Here is a 24562-nt window from a genome sequence, read left to right as displayed (position 1 = left end):
GCATCTCTCCCCTACTTGGTTCCAGACATTGTGATGAATTGCAGACATTTCTAAACAGCTGACTCTCAAAATGTCACCTGCAAGACTTTTGCTCTCCAGAAGTTATGCAAGCAGCTTTGGGCTAGATAAGGATGTGGTTAGTTTACTCGGATGATTAAATGGATGAGGGGTTGGGAGACATCATACATTTTGCTCTTGGTCTTCATTGGAACTGACCAACGGTTCATGTAATAGAGACAGTGGCTTGTTCTTAGTAAATCCAGAGTCAGTTACTTACCTGTGAAATGGTTTCAACTGGTTTACCATGAACGACTGTGAACCAAAGGAATTACGAGTTGTGTTTATGTGTATGACTTTTGTTTCTCTTTCAAACAGCTCACGGATGAAGAGGGTATAGTTGACAATAAGACCATTTGTCCTTACTGGAGGGTCCCAGGTCACTAAGATCTCCTGAGGGCCCTTGGCCAGCAATCTTGGAGGTTCCATCCCTGAAGGTGCTGAGGGGCTGGTTCGATCTTTGACAAGTGGACTCAAAACACCCCCTTGGCTGTTGTTGGCCATCACCGTATAGCCGTACTCCACACCTGGGGTGAGGGTAAAGTCATGATAGCGAGTTTCCGGGCCAGTGTACACAATTGTTCCATCCCTCCTCAGCTCATAGCTTCTGATCTGGCCATTTGGGATTCTGGGCAGTTTCCAGGTGATTTCTATGGATTCTGAGCCTGTAACTTGCAGTTTTGGAGGGTCCATGTCCCGTGGCGGGGCCTCCATTGTCCAGGCAGATTCTGGCACGCTCGCTGTGCAGCCTCCGTTGGTACACGCCACCAGGGAGAAATTATACTGCGTGTAAGGCTGTAGGTGGGAAACCAACAGAGTCAGGTTCTGCCCAGCGAGATACTCCTTACCATCCACTCTGAGGAAGTACTGAGTGATCTCTCCATTCTGAATCAACGGTGGGGACCAAGATACGTTTATCTGAGTGGCGCTGATGGTCCTCAGGGCTGGAGGGTGGACCCCTGCAGGGGCAGCCTCAAGGGTTGTGATGCTGGTGGTCGTGCTGGCAGAGCAGCCCCCACTGGTGCAGGCTGTGACCCCATAGCTGTACGTGGAGAAAGGGAGCAGCTTCTCATCGGTGTAATTGAAAGTTACAGCATCAAAGCTGAAAGGATAAAGCACTCCGTTCCTCTGCAGCCTGTAGGACTGGATGATGCCATTAGGCTGTTCTGGAGGGACCCAGGCAATCAGCACTTTGGGGGGATTCACGGATACCTGGGCTACCTCAGGTGGACAGAGGCCGTCCGGAGGTGCCTGCCTGGTCTTCACCCCACTCCAAGAGCTGCAGGTGTGGCCAGCTGAGTTCCAAGTGCGGACTTTGTATTCACACTGCATCCATGGCTGCAGACCTGTGTCATTATATATAAATGTATTCCTCTCAGTATTAGATTCTATGAAAACAATTTTCTCATCAGCCTGGATTGTCTGATTCCCCCAAGCTTTTCCCTCGAAGCATCTGCGAATCACTTCATAGCGAATTATCTTTCCATTGGGTTTAATGGGCTCCGACCAGCTCAGCTCCACGCTGGCGGAGCCCACCGACTGGATGGTGGGAGCCGGCTGAGACTGGGGGGCGGCTTCCTCTGTCCAGACAGGCTGGGGCGCCGAGTGTGCACAGCCCGCCCTTGTGCAGGCCTCCAGGGTCAGGGTGTAGAGTGTGAAGGGGTCCAAGCGTCGGAAGAGAAACTGACGATTCAGGCCAGTGTATTCCAGGACCTCCTCACTGAAGACATTGTATGTCTGTAGGAAGATGGAAAATAAAGCATACAGGTTCTTGGCATCACTATTTTGTTACTTTTAATTTCTTTCTCCTATTCCTCATCTGGATGACCCTAACCCAGAAGGAGCATTCTGATATTAATTTGGGGAATGGGATCTTTGCTCTCCATTTTTCTTTTTAAGTTGGGTGTCATGTAAACAGTTCAGTCATGTCTGACTTTTTATGTGTCATGTAAGCATATGTCTAAAAGCAAAGAGTTACTGAACCTGATTCTTTGACTTAAAGAGTGCTCATGGGGTTTCCTCCTATTTTTATATTTTTAGAAGTGGGAATTAGTATTCCAATTCACTATTTTATAAATATTAAGTGCTTCTGATTTCATCCTGAGTAGGCTAACAGGGCATATCCACATTGTCTATCTTCTACAGTATTTATTGGAAAATGGATTATAATGCTTAATCATTGGTACTAGAGTGCCAGGGAAGAAAATGTTATCAATGTGTCTGTGTATAGGCACACATGTATGTGCTGAGGTACACATATATGTAATACATGTGTATAAAAACATAGATACGAGGTGACAAGGAATGGAAAAAACCACCCTATTTTCTCTCACCAGTTATGGAAAAATTGGTGGCTGCTTTGGAGCAAAATATTCTTTTGTTCTGGGGAAAACCATCTGAAAACTCATGACACAAATGTAGAGCACGTTTCCAACATCTAATACTCATTGTTATTCGGGGAAGAGAAGCAACCTAACTTGACGCAGATGTTCTTGAGTGATGGTTTCCCACCCTTTCAGGCTTCAGTACACCTGAAATACAGGAGATGTTCCTATACATGGTTGTGACCCTATAATGGGGCATCTTAAAATGAGATGGATACATATCCAAGTCCCTTGAGAGGCAGATCTTCCCACAGATTTTTCCTACAGAAGCTTGACTTAGGCTGGGTTGTTGATATACTTGAACGTTATTTAACATTAAATAACCTAGACTTGGAAATCTCCTTCTTGTTGGACTATTGTATATTGACGTGATTTTCTTGTTGGGGTCTCAAGACAAGATCACACTCCTGAGGGAAGGGGTATAGAGTATTTTCTGAAGGGAGTTCAGATTACATAATCAATTTGAAAGCCTCAATGATTATCCCCTCACACTCCATATTCACCTGGCAAATTTCTCAGTTCAGTTCAGTCACTCAGTCATGTCTGACTCTTTGCAACCCCATGGACTGCAGCATGCCAGGCTTTCCTGTCCATCACCAGCTCCCGGAGTTTGCTCAGACTCATGTCCGTTGAGTCAGTGATGCCATCCAACCATCTCATCCTCTGTCGTCCCCTTCTCCTCCCGCCTTCAATTTTTTCCAGCATCAGGGTCTTTTCAGTGAGTCAGTTCTTTGCATCAGGTGGCCAAAGTATTGGAATTTCAGCTTCAGCATCAGTCCTTCTAGTGAATATTCAGGACTGATTTCCTTTAGGATGAACTGGTTGGATCTGCTTGCAGTCCAAGGGACTCTCAAGAGTCTTCTCCAGACCCACAGTTCAAAAGCATCAATTCTTTGGCACTCAGCTTTCTTTATGGTCCAACTCTCACAACCATATACGACCACTGGAAAAACCATAGCTTTCATTAGACGAACCTTTGTTGGCAAAGTAATGTCTCTGCTTTTTAATATGCTGTCTAGGTTGGTCATAGCTTTTCTCCCAAGGAGCAAGTGTCTTTTAATTTCATGGCCACATGAAGCAAATTTCTAATTAATGCCAGATTCAGTTCTCCCTCTCAAACTTATCTTCCAACTGAGTTTGGACAAAAACAGTCAAATATATTGACTGGGGCCCTGAATATTCATTGGAAGGATTGATGCTCAAGCTGAAGCTCCAACAATTTGACCACCTGATGTGAAAAGCCAGCTCACTGGAATATACCATTATGCTGGGGAAGATTGAGGGCAGGAGGAGAAGGGGACAACAGAAGATGAGATGGTTGGATAGCATCATCGATTCAATATACGTGAGTCTGAGCAAACTCTGGGAGACAGTGAATGACAGGGAAGCCTGGTGTGCTGCAGTCCATGGGGTGGCAAAGCAATGGACATGACTTAGTGACTGAACAACAAGGACAACAACATATTGACTGGTCTCATTTTAAACTTATTACTATAACTTTTAAATAGATGATTACCAACTATAAAACCATATGCTTACTCTCTCATTTTCCAAAGTGATTATTTCATGTCTCTCCTTGCCCTACTAATGGCCAACCCCTACTGTTGTTGACATGACCACATATTTGATTGAGGAAACTAGAGGCAGGCAGAAAGGAATGTTCTCACACTATATATTATCACCACCATATGCATGTGAATCTAGACACACACTATTTGCCTCCCTTCCTTTTATTATGGATAAAGTATTTCTGCCCCCACTGAAGACCACCAGGGCCCTGGATCCCATGCCCTCCTCCTTCATACAGATTTCACTCTTACAATTACTCTCATTATTTCTTGCATCACTGGTTTATCTCCCTCTACTGAGTTACTTCCATTAGCGTTTAAATGTACTCTAGTATCTTTCATTGATTTTTGAAGAAAATTTCTTGACACCATAGCCCCCTGGCTCGTGCTCCATTTCCCTGCCTTTCTTTCCATCCACACTTCTTTGAGGAGTTGCTACCCTATTTCCTCAAAACATCCCGATCAGGTTCCCCATTTTACCACTTGATTTTCTTGTCAAGACCACAATGACCTCATGGTTTCCAAATATAGGGTCACATCTCTGCCCTCTTTTACTTATCTCTCTACACCATTTGGCACATTTTCTCTTCCCTTTTGGGATATCCCACTCATCTATTTTTCCTTCTCCCTCACTTGCCTTGCCAGATCCTCTCCCTTCTCTTGACCTCCAAATTTTTGTTGACCTCCAAATTTTTGTATTCCCCAGGGCTTGATCCCAGGCTCTCTTCATCTCCAGTTATAGTCTCTCCATAACTGATCTGCTCTAGGACCATGGGTTTGAACATTACCCATCTGCTCATGAATTCCAAATATATATATCTTCATGAAGCACTCTTGAGAGAGTTCTAGACTTGTACCTCCACCTGCCTACTTGTCTCCTTAAACCTGCACATCTTCCAGCCTTACCTTTCTGGTCAATGACTCAAGATCAAAATCCGTAAGTCATTCTGAAGTATTCCTTTTTCTTCACATGTCACTTTTAGAACATTAACTAATACCGTCATCTCTACTTTCTGAATGCATTCCCAGTCCACCCACATTTCTCTACCTGCACAACTTCCACTGGGATTCAACCCATAGTCAATTCCACCCTGAATTCTTAACAGACTCCAAACACCACTGGTCTTATAGCCCATTTTCTACCTAGGAGCCAGAGCAATTTTAAAAAATATAAATTTGATTGGGCTATTCCTTTGCTTAAACACTTCTATAATTTTTCACTGCACTCAGAATAAATTCTAAGCCCCTGATCACAGACCACAAGGTCGAGCACAATCCACTCCCTACTGATCCCTTGAACCTCTTGTAGTGTCATCTTTCTATGCCCTCCCCGCCTCCCCCAGCCATTGCTTCACCCAGACTGGCCTTCTTTCCCTGATGTGAAGACACCAAGTTCATCCCTGGCTTCAGGTCTTACATTTACTGTTCACTTTGTCTGAAACATTTTGTTCTCGTATCTTCACATGACTGCCTCTGTCTTATCATTCCGGGTTCAGCTCAAATGTCAACTCAGTTCAAATGATCATCCATTCTAAAGCCTGAGCAGGAATTATTACATTATTCTGTTTAATTTGCTAGTTCTGTTCACCACTCTCTGAAGATCTCTGGTCTATCTGTGTACTAGCTTTTTGTTTCACACACACACACACACACACACACACACACACACATAAGGTCTGTAACATCAGGGCTCTTGCCTGTCCTGTTCACTCTTGAATAATTGCCTGGCACTTAGTAGAAGCTCAATAAATATCTGGCAAAATGCAAATACAGGTATAAGAAGTAGATATTTTTATTGTCAATCATTCTAGGAAAAGGCAGATGTTGGGACGGGAAGCAAATACTCGTAATCAGGGGTGCCTTGATGGGTGTGAGAAGAGAAACTCTTCTTTCTGCTGGGAACCTTAGAGTCGTGGCTTGGATTTCAAGGCCATGTTCCTAAGGCTCAGGCCTCCCGTCCCAGAGTTGGTGAAGTCTGGCTTTGTCACACATTGGGGGCTGGGAGAAAGCAGCTGCTTCTGCTGCTTGTAGGAGGCCTGGAGGTGGGCAGAGAAGAGCCAGAATACCAGGCGGCGAGGGTGTGGCCCATGGGAGCGGACCTGGGCTGTGAGCTCTAGTTATGGCTCTAAGTCACTGCTGTAAGTAATTTCCTGCCAGCATCCTCCTTGTAGGGGTTTCAGGGAAGCTTTACTCAAAGGCATAGCTGAGTCTCAGCTGTTCTCTGTGGATTTAGTGGGGAAGTCTTTGCCACCCTGACAGACAGTGGTCAAGGAGAAGCAGAGTGTCCATGAGAGGTGTAGCAGATGGAAATTCTGCAGCCCCAGCCTGCACAAGGCAGTTGGTGAGGGCCTGAGTAGTGGTCCAGGGCAGAGAAGACTACGGGCTGAGGCAGTAATAGGTGGACAGCTGAGGTGCCACTACCGCTGTGGAAGAAAATCAGAAGGGAGATGAGGCTGTTTCTCATGTGGGTGATGCTTCAAAGCATTCAAACGTGGGTAACAATGGAAATGCAACCTCATTTGGGCTCACAGACTGGTGAAGCCTGGACTATATGTGATATTAACAAGACTTCACCTCCTGGCCCCATGGGGACATCGGGGACTTAGCAGACATGTGGGGCTTCCTATTTCCTGCTGAGTGAGCTCCATTCAAAGTGCACATCAGAGAAAGGTTGAGCAAAGGGCCGGGCAGGACCACTCAGGACATAGTAGGAACACAGTCATGTGGAGTTCATTTCTGGTGTGACTTCCTAGCTTCAAATCCCAATTCGATCATCGCAATGCTATTGAGCCTTGGACAATGATTTAGCCTTTATGTGCCTGATGAGATTTAATGATACCTACCGAGTAGGGCTGATGTGAGGATTAAATGAGATAATCCACGGAGAGCACTTAGCCAGCCTCGGGTTCACTGGAAGTATAACACGTATGAGCTAGTTTTCTCTGATCTATGATTAAGCGCCTGGAGGAGCTATCGGGAAGAATTAACCAGCCTGTGAAGGGAGTGTTCCCGCAGTGACCTGATGGCATGTCAGGGCTCATCTATTTATCTGAAGAACACCAAACACGACCACATATCCAGAGTAGACTTTACCTTAATCACACCATTGGTTCTCGCAGGCTCCGACCACTGTAGCAGCAACGCCCGCCCATTCTCTTTCTGCTCCACTGTGAAGTTGCTCAGCCCACTGGGGGAAGATTCGAGGGTCTGAACCAGAGTCCAGGGGCTTGAAACTTCTCCTGCCTGGTTTGTGGCCACAACACCAACGTGATATGTGGTGAAGGGTTCCAAACCAAATAGGTGGGCTTGATAGCTGGTTCCCTGGAAGAAAATGAACAGGTTAGTTTCCTTTTGGTAAACTGCTACCAGTGGCTAGAAGGTCATTCTCTAGACAAGGTATCTCACCACTGGCAGCACAAATAGCACAGCAGAGCTTTGAATTATTAAGAAAACAATATGGTGTTTCCTTGTTCTTCACACGCTAAATGTATTACCTAATGTTGTGTGATTTCATACACACACACCTCGGATCAGATAGGATCTTTGCTTTTCCAGAGCTTGCAACCCAAGGGATGTGATATATAATTACAACAATACAAAAATCTAAGATGTTTCAGGTCAGTGTCTCATCCAGCTTATGATGAAATCAGTGGTACCAAGTCACATGGCAAGGAATGGGATAATCTTAAGAGTCTAGAAATTGAACCCGAGCAGCCCTAATTCTCTCTCTTTAAACCCCAAAACTATTTTTTTTTTATATAGAAAACTCTCCCCATCTCTCCAGTATCCTCCTTCATTCTCTTGGTGTGCATATACATTTTACAAAGGCAATAAAATAAACAGAAGAAAACAACCACCAACTGAACTATAAATGCACAAACATCCAGAGAGCAGTCTACTATTAATAACTGTGAAAATCACATTTGTTAAAAACGTGCTAACTAAAACTATTAAATTTACCAAAAATAACTGTTAGCTAGGTTTTAAGTGTTTGGTCTTTGTTAATTTAAAATTAAAAAAAGAAGGATAGCACAATGAGTTATCCTCTGCTTGGAGACCAGCATTTACTATATTTTGCATAATTAAACTGCAAAAGTGCTCTTTCCTTAGGATTGGGCTGGATGGAAATACCTGTTTACAAAGAGAAATTATGTCTGCAAATGACCAGTAATGTGTGTATAGGTAAACACACACACACACAGACTCTTCCTGTTGTGTACCTATTGGGTGTGGACAATCACAAGGAACTTTTTACTGGTTTAGTAGGATATTTACACTTAATGGTGTGTGAGGTCAGCTTTGGTTTATTTGATGCTTAAATGTGATAGATAGTCTCCAATTGTCTCTTCTTGGTGGGCACAGGAGGAGGAACGTGAGGTGAAGAAGAGAAAGTTATTTCTGAGAGTAGGTACCAGAGAGAACCAAAGTCATGTGTATGGAAATTCTTTTTGAGGGCATCCAAATAACACTTTGAACAAAATTTAGAATAATTCTGAAACAAATCCAATTGAACCACTTTTCAAAAAAAACCTGGTAAAACAAAACCAAAACACTGTGGAAATAATTTTTTACACCGTTTCCCCACATTCTTGGTGATAAGTTTTGTAAGTTTGTATGAGTTAATGTTTATTATGTGTTAAACACAAGCAGAGGAAATATAATTTCCTTTACTTATCAAAAACTTGTAAAGTCAATTTTCCTGTTTCAATAAGGTCCTATTATGATATTACACGCTAACCTCTTGAAATCTTTTAATATTTAAACATTTGCTAAGCGACCAGACTCTGAAACAAATTTTACAGAAATACTAATTTCTCTTTTTTAAAATATTAAAAGTTAGATCATAAATATTTAAAACTTATTTCTCCAACAACATTGGATTGGCCTTTTAGATAAATATAGCACAGAACTAGAATGACCATAATGAATATTAAAGCTGAAGATGCTACAAGTCCCGATTACAAACATTCTTTTCTGATAAATGATTCCTTTTCTGTGGAAATAGGGCAAACATGGGCAAGATTAATAATGCAAAAAAGAACAATTCTTTGTTCAGAATATTCGGTAATAGATGCCAAAAAAGCATCAGCTCCAAAGCAAATAGTAATCACCTCTAACAGATTATATATAAAAAAAAGGTAGGCTGCTGGGGGACATTTAGAGATCCTTTTGTCATAAGAAACATGAAAAGCATGTGGGCTATAAAGCAAAAACATATGTATATTGTCAATAGCAGCACCTGCTCAATTACAGTTTATTTTAGAGCTGAGAATTCCGTTCAGCCCCTAGATGGCAATACTATCAAACACTTTTGGTACCAAGAGTGCTCAATGATTAACAACCAACGTTCAGTCATCCAACACACTCCAGGCAACCATTTAAAAAATAACAAAACTGATTTCATTATAGATTCTTTTAATAAACATTTATAGCCAGATCCTTAAAAGCAGAAGTACTGAAAATGCTCTGGCCTCAAAACCTCCACCATCTAATGTGGAAATATGACCTGCAGGTCTTGAGCTGAAGTTCATGCATGCCTGACACAGAAATGTTTAGATGTAGACTCCTACAAAAGGTGATTACAGACGCTGTTTTGCTTAATTTGGTCTATATATCTTCTTAAAAAATAGAAATAATCATGTATCATAAACTTAAAGGAAACACGAAGAATTTTTATATCATAAATTTATACCGATGACAAATTCCCATATGATGTTGTTATTTCCACAAAGTTACAAAACACACACACACATACACACACACACATGCTTTAAATAAACCTCAGTGGCGGCCACGCTTTCTGTCAGTACTTAGTGAAGTTTATGTAAAAAATAAGGAAACCTTAAAAATCCTTATAAATTTATCCTGTGGTAATAACCAAACCTCAACACCAACAGATGTTTCGGGAAATCATTTATATCATTCTTCCCTGAATGGATTTCTAACCTCAGAGTTCTGTAGTTTAGAATCGTACTATAAAATCTGGGCACTATAAAATCTCTGGAGATTGGGTTGTGTCTTGCCCGTTCATTTAGTTACTTGTGATTTTCCTTAAATTCAGAATATTTGCTTGAGCCCTGTGGATCTTACATGCTTGGGGTTCCTTTCCTTCCTTTGGGGATGGAGCAGTCTATTCATTCCCCTGATTGGGAAAAGTCCTTATTAAAAACCATCTTCCTTACTTCTACTTCTCTGCTGCTCCTTTCCTCCTTCCCTCTGGAGATGATCTTAATTCAAGGCTCTTCCTTTTTTCTCTCCGTTGTTGTCATTTTATTTCCCTTTCCAGTCCTCCTGATTTTTTTTAGATATACATGTTTTTGTTACTCCTGACTTCTGGGCTACCAACTTATACCTGCTTCCCTTTTGTCTTTGCCCCATCCATGTTTACATCCACAAATGTACCTATTTTAAAAAATTCTAGAAGTGTATTAACCACTTCCGTTAAGCAGCAGATGAAAAGAATGATTCAATAAAGGAAAACAGAAATAATCTGTTCTCTGCAACCTAATACTTCCCATGAGATTTACGCTTTTTGTTCGTAATCTGATATGTGTGAGAGTTTAGCATCTGGATGAGTTTCCCTAATGGCTCAGCAGTAAAGAATCTGCCTGCCACTGCAGGAGAGGCAGGTTCGGTCCCTGGGTCAGAAAAATCCCCTGGAAAAGGAAATGGCAACCCACTCCAGTATTCTTGCCTGGGAAATCCGGTGGACAGAGGAGCCTGGCGGGCTACATTCCATGGGGTCACAGAGGAGGCAGATACGACTGAGGACTGAGTGACTAAGCAACAACGACAGCATCTGGATACAAATCAGTGAGTCCTTTGATGAGACGTAAGACAAGACTCTCTGGAACACTCTGCCGGTTGAGGTTCTGCGGGCAATTTGAACTACATTTTAACCTCTCAACTCTGCTCCTGGGGCACACGAAACTACTTGGAGTCTTTGCCAGTCTGACAATTTTACACCATCTCCTCTGATTATTTTTGATGACTTGAAGTGCCCCAAAGGTGGCCATGGGGTCAATAGGTTTATGTAGGTTGAAAATGATCAAAAATTACCATTGATCTGTAGCTGTCAATAAAAGGCTGCATGGGGAGACTCCCTGCACAAATGTTTAAACTGCATAAAGCAACCTAACTTAGTCATCTTTGAGTCTATTGATCTGATGATCCAGCAGTTTCCAGAGCCTTCCCTCTGGTCTTTAAGGTGGGTTTTCACTGAACCCATTTTCCTCGGCCCTAAAGACTCTTTTTATTCTGCTCCTGGCAATGACCTAGAGCAGTGACGTCTGGGCACTGCTGTGCTCATCGACTTTTACGTGGGCTTATTATATTCTGGAAAGGGTTAACTTTCCTGCTAAGTCTAAGTCACTTCAGTCATGTCTAACTCTTTGCAAACCTATAGACTATAGCCTGCCAGGCTCTTCTGTCTGTGAGATTTTCCGGGCAAGAATACTGGAGTGGGTTGCCATGCCCTTCTCTAGGGGATCTTCCTGACCCAGGGATCGAACCTGTGTCTTTTACCCCCCCTGTGTTGGCAGGTGGGTTCATTACCACTAGCACCACCTGGGAAACCCAATCTTCCTGGTCACCTTAAACTTTATTCCCAGCCAATGCGGTTTCTCCTGCCTTTACCCCTTATCTTGGGCTCCTCATTTAAAAGGGTGACTTTTGGTTTATCAGTCTTTACCTGGTTGTAGGATATTTCCTTGCCTCCTTAATTCAGATGAATGTCAACAGCAATAGAATACATCATATCAAAAGTTTGCTTTTTTTTTTTGCAGAGAGTTTCAGAGAAATCTAGATATATTAACTTCTATAAGTATAAATATATTAACTTCAGTTGAACCACTTGGATACTGCTTCTCAGTTTTATCAAGAGTTATAGTTACCTTGTCATAATAATAAAATAAAGGAATGGTTATTGAGAAGCTTCTGGTTTAGTTACAACTGAAACATGAGAAATAGAAAAAGTTCTCATTTAGCATCACATGTACTTGAGTACATCCAATCAACTGGATGACTTGTATACAGTTTAGTGCATTAAAAAATCAACACAAGATATTTTTCTAGATTTCTGAAAGCCAGATAAGTTGAGGTATTATCAGTCTATATTCCTTCCCATTCATAAAGTTAATTTTTGAGTTCTCCAAAAGCTCATCAATATAATTTATATCGAGTATTTATTTTGTAAAAATCAAATCAGTCTTAATACAGAAATGATCTATCACTCATCACCAAATATCAACCTTGAATGCTTATTCATGGTTATCTAAGCATGGACTTCCAAGACTGCAAAATGTTAATCTAGTAAAAAAAAAACAAAATGTTAATCTAGTAAGAAAATTTCCACTGATTTCACACATCCACTGACTTTATGGGTGCCATCTCTGCCTACAGACCTCTTGGTTGGTGGGATAAAGAAGACATTTTTTAATGACACATAAATACATGCAGTGTTGCTCCAGAATCTAAGATCAGCTCAGTTCAGTTCAGTCACTCAGTTGTGTTCGACTCTTTGTACACGCCAGGCTCCCCTGTCCATCACCAACTCCCGGAGCTTGCTCAAACTCATGTCCATCGAATTGTTGATGCCATCCAACCATCTCATCCTCTGTCATCTCCTTCTTCTCCTGCCTTCAATCTTTCCCAACATCAGGGTCTTTTCTAATGAGTCAGCTGTTCGCATGAGGTGGCCAAAGTATTGGAGTTTCAGTTTCAGCATCAGTCCTTCTAATGAATATTCAGGATTGATCTCCTTTAGGATGGACTGGTTGGATCTCCTTGCAGTCCAAGGGACTCTCAAGACTCTTCTCCAACACCACAGTTCAGAGCATCAATTCTCTAGCACTCAGCTTTCTTTATGGTCCAACTCTCACACCCATACATGACTACTGGAAAAACCAGAGCTTTGACCATACGAGTCTCTGTCGACAAAGTAATGTCTTTCCTTTTTAAAATGCTGTCTAGGTTTGTCATAGCTTTTCTTCCAAGGAGCAGATAGACTGATAGTATAAGAAAGGTAGAAGAAAATACCCTTTAGGTTCATGGTCTACTGTCACGCATGTGAACAGTGTGTTTCTTAGGTAGCATTGCTTAGTGGCATGACAGAAGTCCCAAAATGGTCAGTGGAAGCATTTAGCATTGTTGGCCAGGAGCTGCTTTCAATTCTTTTAGTGCTTTGGGGCATCTGGTAGAAGACTGTACAAGACTGTAAAGTGGTGTGGGGGATACAAGATGGATAGGACAGGCTTCTGATTCTTAGGAGCTTATAATCTAATACAGCATATCAACAATGCATACAGACACACACAATTCAGAGTGCAGTAAATGCTATAACTGAATGCCAGGAAAATCAGGGAAATACTGAGGGGATACTTCCAGTTGGGAAAGGAGGAGGTAAGGCATTGGGGAAAACTTCATTGGCATCTGACATAAGACAGGAAAGATGTAAAGTTTGAGTAGATGAAAATGTGTGCAGGATTGGAGGAAAGAATAGAAGAAAAACTGCAGGATACATTTGGAAAAGAGCTAAGAGTTGAATGAGCCAGAGTTGTGGATATAGGGCAATAGTGGGGATTAAGGCAGGGAAGCGGGTGGTATGACTGGAAGGGATTGTGGAATGTCACCCTAAAGTTTTTGGACCATATTTGGTAGGAAACAATCAGCAACATTAGGGAAAATTTTAAGAAATAATTATAGTCATAAATAAGTAAACAACTCTATCATTTGAAGGAATGATGGAAGAACTTTTAAATTTTGCCCTGTCATAGTACAGGTCATGGTTAGTGGCTGGTAAAATAATAAATCTGTTTAGATGAAATAATTAATTTAATTATTATTCAGCTAACATGTATAGATTTTTCATATGTAAAAGGTAATAGAGTGCTTTCTTAGGAATTAGATTTTGCAGCAACTTGGATGAACCTAGAGTTTATCATACTAAGTGAAGTAAGTCAGCCAGAGAAAGACAAATATATTGCATATATGTGGAATATTAAAAAATGATACAAATCAACTCATAAAAAACATAAATAAATATGCAGACATATAAAATAAACTCATAGCTATCAAAGGGGAAAGGGGGGACCAGGGAGATAAATTAGGAGTTTGTGATTATCAGATACAAACTACTATATATAAAATAAACAATAAGGGTAATTTGGGAGTTTGGATTAAAATATACACACTACTATATATAAAAGAGATACACACCAAGGACCTACTATATAGCACAGGAAACTCTGCTTAATATTTTTAATAACCTGTAAGGGAAAAGAATCTGAAAAGAATACACACACACCATATCTGAATCACTTTGCTTCACACCTGAAACTAACACGTTATAAATCAACCATGCTTCAGTTGAAAAAACGAAAAAATAGATATGCTCTAAATAGTAAATTTACAATTGGAAACTAAATAATGTTGACACAAAAACGCTCATCGTCACAGATATTACACATAAGCGACTATGGCAGCTGTACAAAGAGGTCGAAGCCCTTATTCCTCAACTGTGTGTGATAACGCCAAATATGTGCCTTGTTCAGCTCATCATCTTAAGAGACTAAGTTTCTGCTCCTATAAATTGAAACATGATAACCTTGGGAATAAGATTCTTTTATTAAATGTATTGAATGTTTGCTCCATTTCAAAATTTCAAATTACTCTTTACACACTGTTTGTAGTCCAGGTGGGGATTATGACAACTGGACTGAATTGAAGCCAATTATACTGTCTTGGGTTCTGACTTCCTGTCAGGATCGCATGGACCTGGGTCTGTGGTTTCTGTCGGTAGCGGGGACATGCTTGTGTTGAACCATCCATACCCTTATACCCCGTACATATCAAACAGCTAGAATCAACTGGAAAAGTTTAGGGATACTGCTGATGACCACAAAGTAAAACGAAACTAACTCAAAGGTATAAACAATAGGAATGAAAAGTGAAAGTGAAAGTTCCTCAGTCCTATGCAACTCTTTGGGACCCCATGAACTATACAGTCCATGGAATTCTCCAGGCAGGAATTCTGGAGTGGGTAGCTGTTCCCTTCTCCAGGGAATCTACCCAACCCAGGGATCGAACCCAGGTCTCCTGCATTGCTGGTGGATTCGTTACCAGCTGAGCTACCAGGGAATTCCTAGTTCTCGGTTCTAACTAATGTCAGAGGGCTCAACTGGAAAGATTTCAAGAAAGTATAAATGCATATCCTCCCATTAAGTAATTGCTGACATGTATTGTTATATAATTGATTAGTCAGGAGTTTGTTATAAAAATTATAAATTTCAAATTTAAAATGTTTAGCTTAGAGTATTCATGTGTTAGTGCCATGTAGTCTGCTTTTGTGGCTTTACTTTCACAAATATCTATGTTCAGAGAAGAAGAATGATATGTGAAAAACTAGGGGTGTGTGTGGTATTTCTTTTCTCTCATTGAAGTACATCATTCATTTTGTAATGAGGGGTCAATGCAAAAAGAACATTCAATTCACAGAAGTTTTCTTTATAGACGAACGGGCTCTATCAATTTAGCCTGTAAAGCAAAAGCTAGGGTTCTTACAAAGTGAACGATGACACCTCAGGTACCATAAAAACACTGAGAGAAGAAAAGAACAGTTTGAAATGGCTCGTTTTTCAAAAGAGAAGAGGAAAAAAAAATAAATTTGTGATAATTAAATTTTAAAGTGGCAAATCAGTCACACTAAATATTAAAAAGCAGTCCTTCAGATCTATCAAAATTAAAAATGTGCCTACTCAATGACCTGGCAATCTATTTTACAGCAATACTAGTAAAATGGTACTAAAACTACAGTGAACCGAATTTCATTCATTCCAGCCAGCCTTATATTTATTCAATCCTTGATTAAACACATTTAGTGAAGGCTTCCTGTGTACTTGACACCCCCCTAAGCTCTGAGGACACAGCAGAAAACAAAAGAGATGAAACAGTACCCTCCTGAGTCTTATATTAAAATGAGAAAAAATGGGCCATCTGTAAGCAAAATGGAGAGACAGAGTCAAAAATTGTGGCAAATTATGAAGGGAATAAGTAGAGCGATGAGCTAGTGTTTAGGTTTAGGTGGTGGGGAGGGTGTCTTGGCTTAAGAAGGGTGGGTGAAAATCCCTGAAGACAGTTCATTTAGAAACTTCTTTAGACTGCGGAAGGAACCATGTGAAGAACCAGGGCAGAAACTTTCAGGCAGAAGGATAAGCTTGGGAGTTTTGCTGACAGAGAGAAGCTAGTGTGAGTGAGGGTGTGAGTGAGAAGAACAGCCCAAGGTACAGTCAAAGTGGTGAGCAGGCGCGAGACGGTGTGCATCTTTTAGGCCAAGGTAAGAGTGAGAGCCTGATGCTAATTTCAGTGGAAAATCATTGACGGCCTTTTAGCAAGGGAGTGACACAATTTGATTTAGGTTTTAAAGATATCATTCTTCCTTTAGAAAACTAAAAATAGAGTCATCATATCACACAGCAATCCCACTTCTATGCACATATCTGGAGAAAACTCTCATTCAAAAAGCTACACGCACAGGAATGTTCCTTGCAGTACTATTCATAAAGGCCAAGACATGGGAACAGCCTAAATGTCCATCAATGGCTGCGTGGATAAAGAAAATGAGGTGCATATATACAATGGAGTACTACTCAGCCATAAAAGGAATTAAATAATGCTATTTGCAGCAGCATGAATCGGCCTAGAGATTATCATATTGAAGTAAGCCAAAAACAAATATCATATATCACTTATATGTGCAATCTAAAAAGTGATACAAATGAATTTACTTAGAAAACAGAAATGGACTCAGACATAGAAAACAAACTCTTGATTATCAAAGGAGAAAGGCATGAGGAATAAATTAGGAGTTTGGGATTAGCAGAAAAACTATATATAAAAGAGATTAACAACAAGGGTCTACTGTATAGAACAGGAAATTATACTTAATATTTTGTAATAAACTATAATGGAAAATAATCTGAAAAAGAAGATATGTATATATAAATATACATATATTAACATATATATAAATAAATATATACATAAAACTGAGTACATTGCAGTACACCATAAACTAACACAACACTATAAATCAACTATACCTCAATAAAAAATGTGTGTGAGTGTGTTAGTCACTCAGTCGTGTCTGACTGTGACCCCATAGACTGTAGCCTGCCAGGCTCCTCTGTCCATGGAATTCTCCAGGCAAGAATACTGGAGTGGGTTGCCATTTCCTTCTCCAGGGGATCTTCCCCACACAGGGACTGAACCCAGGTCTCCCACATTGCAGGCAGATTCTTTACCATCTGAGTCACCAAATAAAGGAATAAAAAAAGAGACCACTTTGGTTGCTGTGTGAAAAATGTATGTAGGGGGTTGTATTAGTCTACTCAGGCTGCCGTAATAGAAATACGAGGCATGCTAGGTCATTTCAGTCATGTCCAACTCTGTGTGACCCCATGGACTGTAGCCCACCAGGCTCATCTGTCCATGAGATTCTCCAGGCAAGAATACTGGAGGGGGTTGCCACGCCCTCCTCCTTACTATGTCATCAGTGAGTGAGTAAGTGAAGTCGCTCAGTTGTGTCTGACTCTTTGCCACCCCATGGACTGTAGCCTACCAGGCTCCTCCATCCATGGGATTTTCCACACAAGAGTACTGGAGTGGGTTGCCATTTCCTTCTCCAGGGGAATCTTCCTGACCCAGGGGTTGAACCCAGGTCTCCCGCATTGCAGGCAGACGCTTTACCGTCAGCCACCAGGGAAGTTTTCATACCGAGCGTAAAAAGGACTTTACATGCATTATCTCATTTCATCTGCATGGCAAAGCTCTGAAAGTGGTAAGGAAACTGAGGCTTAGATAAATAATTTGCCCAGAGTCACAGTGCTAATAAATGGCATGGTTATACTTTTAATTTCTGTACTATTCTGAGTTCATATGTTCTTGTCAACTGTATCCACAGTCCTAATGTTTTGGTCCTAGGACCCCTATTTTTAAAAAATAATAAGGATCCCTAAAAGCTTTGGTTTCTGTGCTTTATATATCCTAACATTTGCTATATAAAAAATTAAAATTGAGAAAATATTAAAGGAAAAGAATACAGAAGCACATACTCTACTAACCAGCAGAAAGAAAACATTATTACATACTTGGAAAACTCCACTGTGCACTTTGAGGGGATGAGACTGAAAAAGACATATAATGTCCTCATATCAATTATCAAAATATTTTTGACCTAGTAGATTTCCTGAGAAAGTTTCTGGGACTCTAAGGGGCTCATGAACTACATTGTGATATCGCTTAACCACATAATACTATACTTTAATTGACAGTACCAATTAAAGATTAATCAAAGATTTGTTTGAACTTTAATGCAGTGAAGGAAGGAGTCTTAAGCTTCTAACTTTTGATAGACACACTCATAATACTTGTGATTAAATATGAAATATCCATGTATACATAAGTCCTATTAGTAAAACTTTTAATTAGGGTTAAAGAGTCAAAAAATTATAACTGGACTGTACTTCAACAGCCTAATTTTATGGTTGAAACTAAAGTCCAAATGGCATAGATTACCTGTATAAGATTTTACAAATCCATCAATACTAGATTTGCAATTGAACTTGAGCTTCCCAACTCATATGTATACAAAATTAAAATTATTTGTTTGAAACAAGTTGTCCCAAATTTCTTTTTCATAAGTATTACCACCTGTGAGAGAGAATGGGCTTGTATTTATTCATAGATGTACTTCCTTTATTAATTGATCTTCTTCTGTATTATATCTGTCTGTTCACTTGTCTGTCCATCTACTACAAAGTGAATGAAATGTTTTGCATCAGGAGTGTTTCCTAACCTTGCCCTACTCTAGTTTCCTCATACATGAAAAAGGAATAGTAATAGCACCTATCTTTTACAGTTTGTAAATTTTAGTGAGTTATATCTTAGAATAGGTTTTGATATGTAGGGCATTTAATAAGTGCTAGACTTTATTATTAGTATCTTAAACATCTAAAAGATGCTTCTATCCATAAGACAATAAATATTCTGGAAGTTATGAAGGAATAAAAGGTTGATTCTTAAGCAATGGAGAGCTAACAAGGTATTTCTAGTGCATACTACCCTGGCTCATATGGAGACTATATGGAGAATGGTATGTTGAAAAAAGGCATAGCATCTTATGAATATAAGCACTTCTTTTAAGTTAAATTTATAAGCAATATCTCTGTAAATGTTTTCTGTGAAGACCTAGTAGTTACTGGAAAAATGTGCATTGAAAAACTGAGCAAATTCTGCCTTGTCATTGACTTCAACTATTTGGTCTTTAGAAATTTATTTAAATATAAATGCATATATAAATTTACATGGAAATTTATTTACATCTATGTATACATATATGTATGGATCTTTCTTGGTAGCTCAGTGGTAAAGTATCCACCTGCAATTCAGGAAACATATGTTCAATCCCTGGGGTCAGGAAGATCCCCCAGAGAAGGCAATAGCAACCCACTCCAGTATTCTTGCCTGGGAAATCCCAGGGACAGAGGAGCCTGGCGGGCTACAGTGCACTGGGTCACAAAAGAGTCGGACACAACTCAGTGACTAAACAACAAGAATATATATATTTACACATACATAAACTGGATTATCTAATAATGGGCATGAATTTTTACTTTTACCTACAGGGCATTCAACATGATACAGTTTTTGTTTTCTTATGTATCTTGACTTTGGGGACTGAGCTGGAAAAGATATTATCTTTTTCCAATGAAGAACAAATAACACTATTAGGTAATATGGAACATTTACAAAGAGAGTTTGTTAGTAATACACTCAAAATGATATTTTTCAGAGGGTCTTGGGTATTAGGATGGCAGATACTCATTCAGTCCTTGTGGGTCAAGTTATCTTTAGAAATAGGAAAATGTGAACAACTTTATGATAGTAAATGTGAAAGTTTACATAAAGTGGGAAATTCTAGAAAAATAGGAAAAATTAAACAACTGCATTCAAATACATTAATCAGCTTTAAAACAAAATGAAATAAAGCCCTGAGTGAGCCTCTTACTCTAAAAAGGCCCAGGTCCAGAGAGAAGTTTTCTGTTACTGCTTTTTAACTAAATCTGCAAGTAACAGATAACTGATATTATGTACAGGGGGGGTTCCAGAAAATAGGTAAACTGGCCACATACCAATCTCTCTACATGTCTTAAGAAAATATCAAAATTGAACAAGACCATAATAAGAAAAATGTGTTTTTATAGATCAAAATCACTTGAGATGAAAAAGCCATAATATTATTAAATAGTATCCAACATCACATTTAAAAGACATATTATGACTCTGTAGGATTTAGCCCTTAGAAAAGTTGATTTACATATGATCATTTTAATAGAATTAATAAAATCCATCACTCATTCATGATAAAACCTCTTAGCCAGGTAAAAATGGAAGGAATTATCCTTAATCTGATAAAAATTTACTAAAATCATACAGTAAATTATATTTAAAGTCCTAGAAATCTTATGATCAATATAACAATCAGGTAAGACAGGATGCCCTCCATTCATTATTGTACTGATAATTCTAGGAAATGCTACACCAAAAAAACAAAAAAACAGAAAAACAAAAACCCGAAACATTCTCTGACATAAATCATATCAGTGTTACCTTAGGTCAGTTTCCCAAGACAATAGAAATAAAAACAAAAATAAACAAATGGGACTTAACCAAACTTATAATCTTTTGCACAGTAAAGGAAACTGTAAACAAAATGAAGACAACCTATGGACTGTGAGAAAATATTTAAAAATTAAGTGCTGACAAAGGCCTAATTTCAAAAAGATACAAATAGTTCACACAATTAAGCAACAAAAATCAACCAATCTAATCGAAAAATGGGCAGAAGACCTAAACAGACATTTCTCCAAAGAAGATGTGCAGATGGCCAACAGGCACATGAAGAGATGCTCGTCACTGCTAATTATTAGAGAAATGCAAATCAAAACTACTAAAAATGAGGTACCACCTCACAGCGGTCAGGATAGTATCATTAAAAAATCTACGAATAACAAAATGCTGGAGAGGGTTTGGAGAAAAAGGAACCCTCCTACACTGTGGGTGGGCATGTAAATTGGTACAGCCACTATGGAGACAAGTATGGCGGTTCTTTAAAAAACTAAAAATAAAACTACCACATGATCTAGCAATTCCATTCTTGGGCATATACCCAGACAAAACTATAACTTAAAAAAATACAAGCATCACTATGATTATAACAGCACTACTTATAGTAGCCAAGACACGGAAGCAACCTAAGTATCCGCTGACATATGACTAGACAAAGAAGATGTGGTACATATAGACAATGGAAATTACTCAACCATGAAAAGAATGAAGTAAAGCCATTTGCAGTAACATGGATGGACTCAGATCTTAGCATACGAAATAAAAGAGAAAAATACCATATAATATCATGGATATATGGAATCTAAAATACAACACAAATGAACATATCTACAAAATAGAAACAGACTCACAAACACAAAGAACAGACCTGTGGTTGCTGAGGGTGAGGGGAATAGGAGAAGGATGGATTGGGAATTTGGGATCAGCAGATGCAAACTATTCAGTTTAGAATGGATAAACAAGAAGGTCCTATTGTGTAGTGTAGAAACTATATTCAATATCCTGTGATACACCATAATGGAAAAGAATATGAAAAATAATGTATATATATAAATATATGTATAACTGAATCACAGCTATACAACAGAAATGAACACAACATCATGAATCAAGAATACTTCAATAAAATAAAATTTTAAAATATTCATCATGGAATATACCTCATTTCTTTGAATCCTTGGATTCAAAGGAGTCCAAGACACACTGTTATTTTATGTATCCCTAAGAAAGAAAAAAACACTTCCAATTGAATGAAGATACAATGCTCTTTTTTATCACTTAGAATTTTTGTCTTATATATGTGGAAAGATACCTTGAGACTTGCATTTTTTTTAGTTGTATGCTCTTATGTCTTTCTCTGTATACAATAAATAACTTTTCATTTTAACGCCAAATCATAGTGTAATCTTTTTTTTTGGGGGGGGGGTCTTCACTTTTATTTAACCCAAAATAGCTAATGACAAAAACATTTAAAAAATATCTCGAACACTTGACTATTCAGTCATTTTTGGTTGATGACACTTGATTATTCAGTTCTTACTTGCTTCCATATGTAGTAACACATCTAGCATAAATATATCACCAAGAGTTTGCAGAAAGCTTTAAATCTGTATATTCAGAGCCTAGTCAAAAACCATGATTTACTTATTAGTTTTGAATTTAAATACTTTTCTCCTACACAGAAGCTTATTAACCTAATAATCATAAATAAGCTAGCTATTAATTAGTTTTCAAGGAAATGCCCAAATACAGCACACACATACAGCCTGCATATATGCTTTTATTCATTATTAGTCAAAATCTGAATGTCTGTAAGATGCACAGCAGAGGTGCATCATAAACCCATTTAATTTACATCAATTAAATATATGAGGTCAGTGAAAAGGAAATGATAAGCAATAAGGAAAATAACAATCAATCTGGCAATTATACTACCTATTCAATGAATGAATGCCTTGAGTAAACCAAGATGAGTGTTGTCAATCTGGGGTTCCCTCAGCTACTGTCAAATCACATTTACCTTTTATAGGGCAAGCATCTTGCAAGGCTAAGTATAATTTTAGTGTTCAAAGGTACATGTTTCTTCTACAAAATAGTCCCCAAACAAATACCAACAACTTTAATTGGTCTTCAACCGAAGGAACAGTTATCTCTTCCAACACTAGAGGAAAAACTGTCATGGAAGGAGATTTCTGATATGACACCATTTTAAAGGGCTTTCAAGGTCAATCTTGATACCCCAGTCTACCTTATGTGCTGACTGACATTAGAAGTGAACCCCTGCATGTGATGCAACTCCACTGTAATGCAAATTAAAATGTCGTGATTTTTAAAATGCCCTAGTATGGTCTGTATAATTTCATTTCCAGTTTAGTTCCTTCCTCACATTTAGCAGTGTGTTTCTATAATGCTCTCCTGGTGCCAGCATTTCAGAATATTATCTATCGCTGGCTGAGAAAAATCTCATGATGAAAAGATTAGTGTGTCATAGAATCTGAACAAAAAAAAAATCTACCAAAGCTCATCAGTCTCACGATTCAGGGTAAGATTTTTCAATTAGCAAATGGTGTGATTGAAGTGGAGAGTAACCGTTCTGCTACACTCAGAGGTCCCAAAGATCTTCTTTAGTCTTCTTTTCTGGGGTTTCTAAACTGGCAGCTATATTCCACTTCTTAAACAGTTGGCCTTAACCTCAGCACTGCCCGGATTCGGTTTCTACTTTAAAAGCACCATTCTAACGGAAATGTCCCTGCTCTGAATTAAGCTGGGACTGTGAATTTTACCACTAGCAAGAGAGAGCCGTTATATCATAGAGTTTAGGTTAATTTGGTAGGTATCCATTTCCTTGACTACGACTTCAAAACCTGCTTCAGCTTCTTCTAGCCATGGAGGATTTCTACCTGGGCTGTAGATGAGGGTAAAATATCTCATGGAGAACTCCTTCAGTAACGACATTTGGAAAATCGCTGGCTGCAGGCAAGATGTATGCATCCCTGAGGAACAGCAGCCCTGGCTGGTGGGACAGTTTGCTTCCTCTTCAGACTCTGTCTCATCAAAAGATCCACAACTCTCTGTCTTTGGTAGAGAGGGAAAATGTTGAACATTTAGGAAATCAAGAAATAGTTCCGGAAGTTCTTCATTTTCCAGAATGACTGCCTGTAAATAGGTTTCAAACCTTGTCATTGCTGTTCTAACTTTTGGGACCCAGTTCCGAACATGTTTAGAAGGAATTTCTGGAGTTTTAATACCTTTCTTAAGCTTTTTGTGCAGGGCATGAAATTCGCTGTACCTTTTTCCAGCAAAATGTTTTCTTCCATTCATTAGCACTTCTATCTTAAACACTTAAACACTTCTATCTTAAATCCCCGCTCCAGGTCACTCTCGTTGTAGCAAAAGGACGGGATGTACCAGCCGGCTGGTGGAGGGCCCATAGTATAATCTTTTTGAAGACATTTTAAGTGGCAATTAAACTCTATGTGTGTAGTACTGGCAGTGTAGGTAACTCAACTGAAGTGACAAGAGTGTGAATGGCATTGATCAAGTTCATCCAGACCCAGGAAACGACAAGTAGGTAATAACTGCCACTTACATTGATGGTAAGACTTAGATGCATGTGGTTTCAGAGAGAGATGGAGAAATGTGAAAAAATGTTCATCATAAAAATCAATGAGCTTTCTGTTCTCTGTTTTCCGAGTATCCTTCCTGAATAGAAGAGTGCTGCCTGAAACGCGGGAGACCTGGGTTCTATCCCTGGGTTGGAAGATCCCCTGGAGAAGGGAAAGGCTACCCATTCTAGTATTCTGGCCTGGAGAATTCCATGAATTGACTGTACAGTCCATGGGGTTGCAAAGATTCAGACACGACTGAGTG

The 24562-nt window shown here is 39.3% G+C and overlaps 1 protein-coding gene and 1 pseudogene across 1 annotated transcript in view; both read right to left on the bottom strand.

The window, feature by feature from the left end:
• The window catches only part of USH2A (usherin), an 893901-nt gene that overhangs the window by 78292 nt on the left and 791047 nt on the right, over positions 1-24562 (bottom strand). Inside the window, exons 62-63 of the mRNA XM_043484771.1 lie at positions 7103-7330; positions 278-1794 (exon numbers count right to left, since the gene is read on the bottom strand). Of these exons, the coding sequence (XP_043340706.1) occupies positions 278-1794; positions 7103-7330 (1745 nt within the window). The remainder of the gene's footprint in view (positions 1-277; positions 1795-7102; positions 7331-24562) is intronic.
• LOC122452280 lies at positions 23589-24123 on the bottom strand (annotated as a pseudogene).

The sequence above is a fragment of the Cervus canadensis genome, chromosome 13, assembly GCF_019320065.1.
Source record: "Cervus canadensis isolate Bull #8, Minnesota chromosome 13, ASM1932006v1, whole genome shotgun sequence".
Classification (NCBI taxonomy): Eukaryota; Metazoa; Chordata; class Mammalia; order Artiodactyla; family Cervidae; genus Cervus; species Cervus canadensis.
This window is presented reverse-complemented; position numbering and strand designations above follow the sequence as displayed.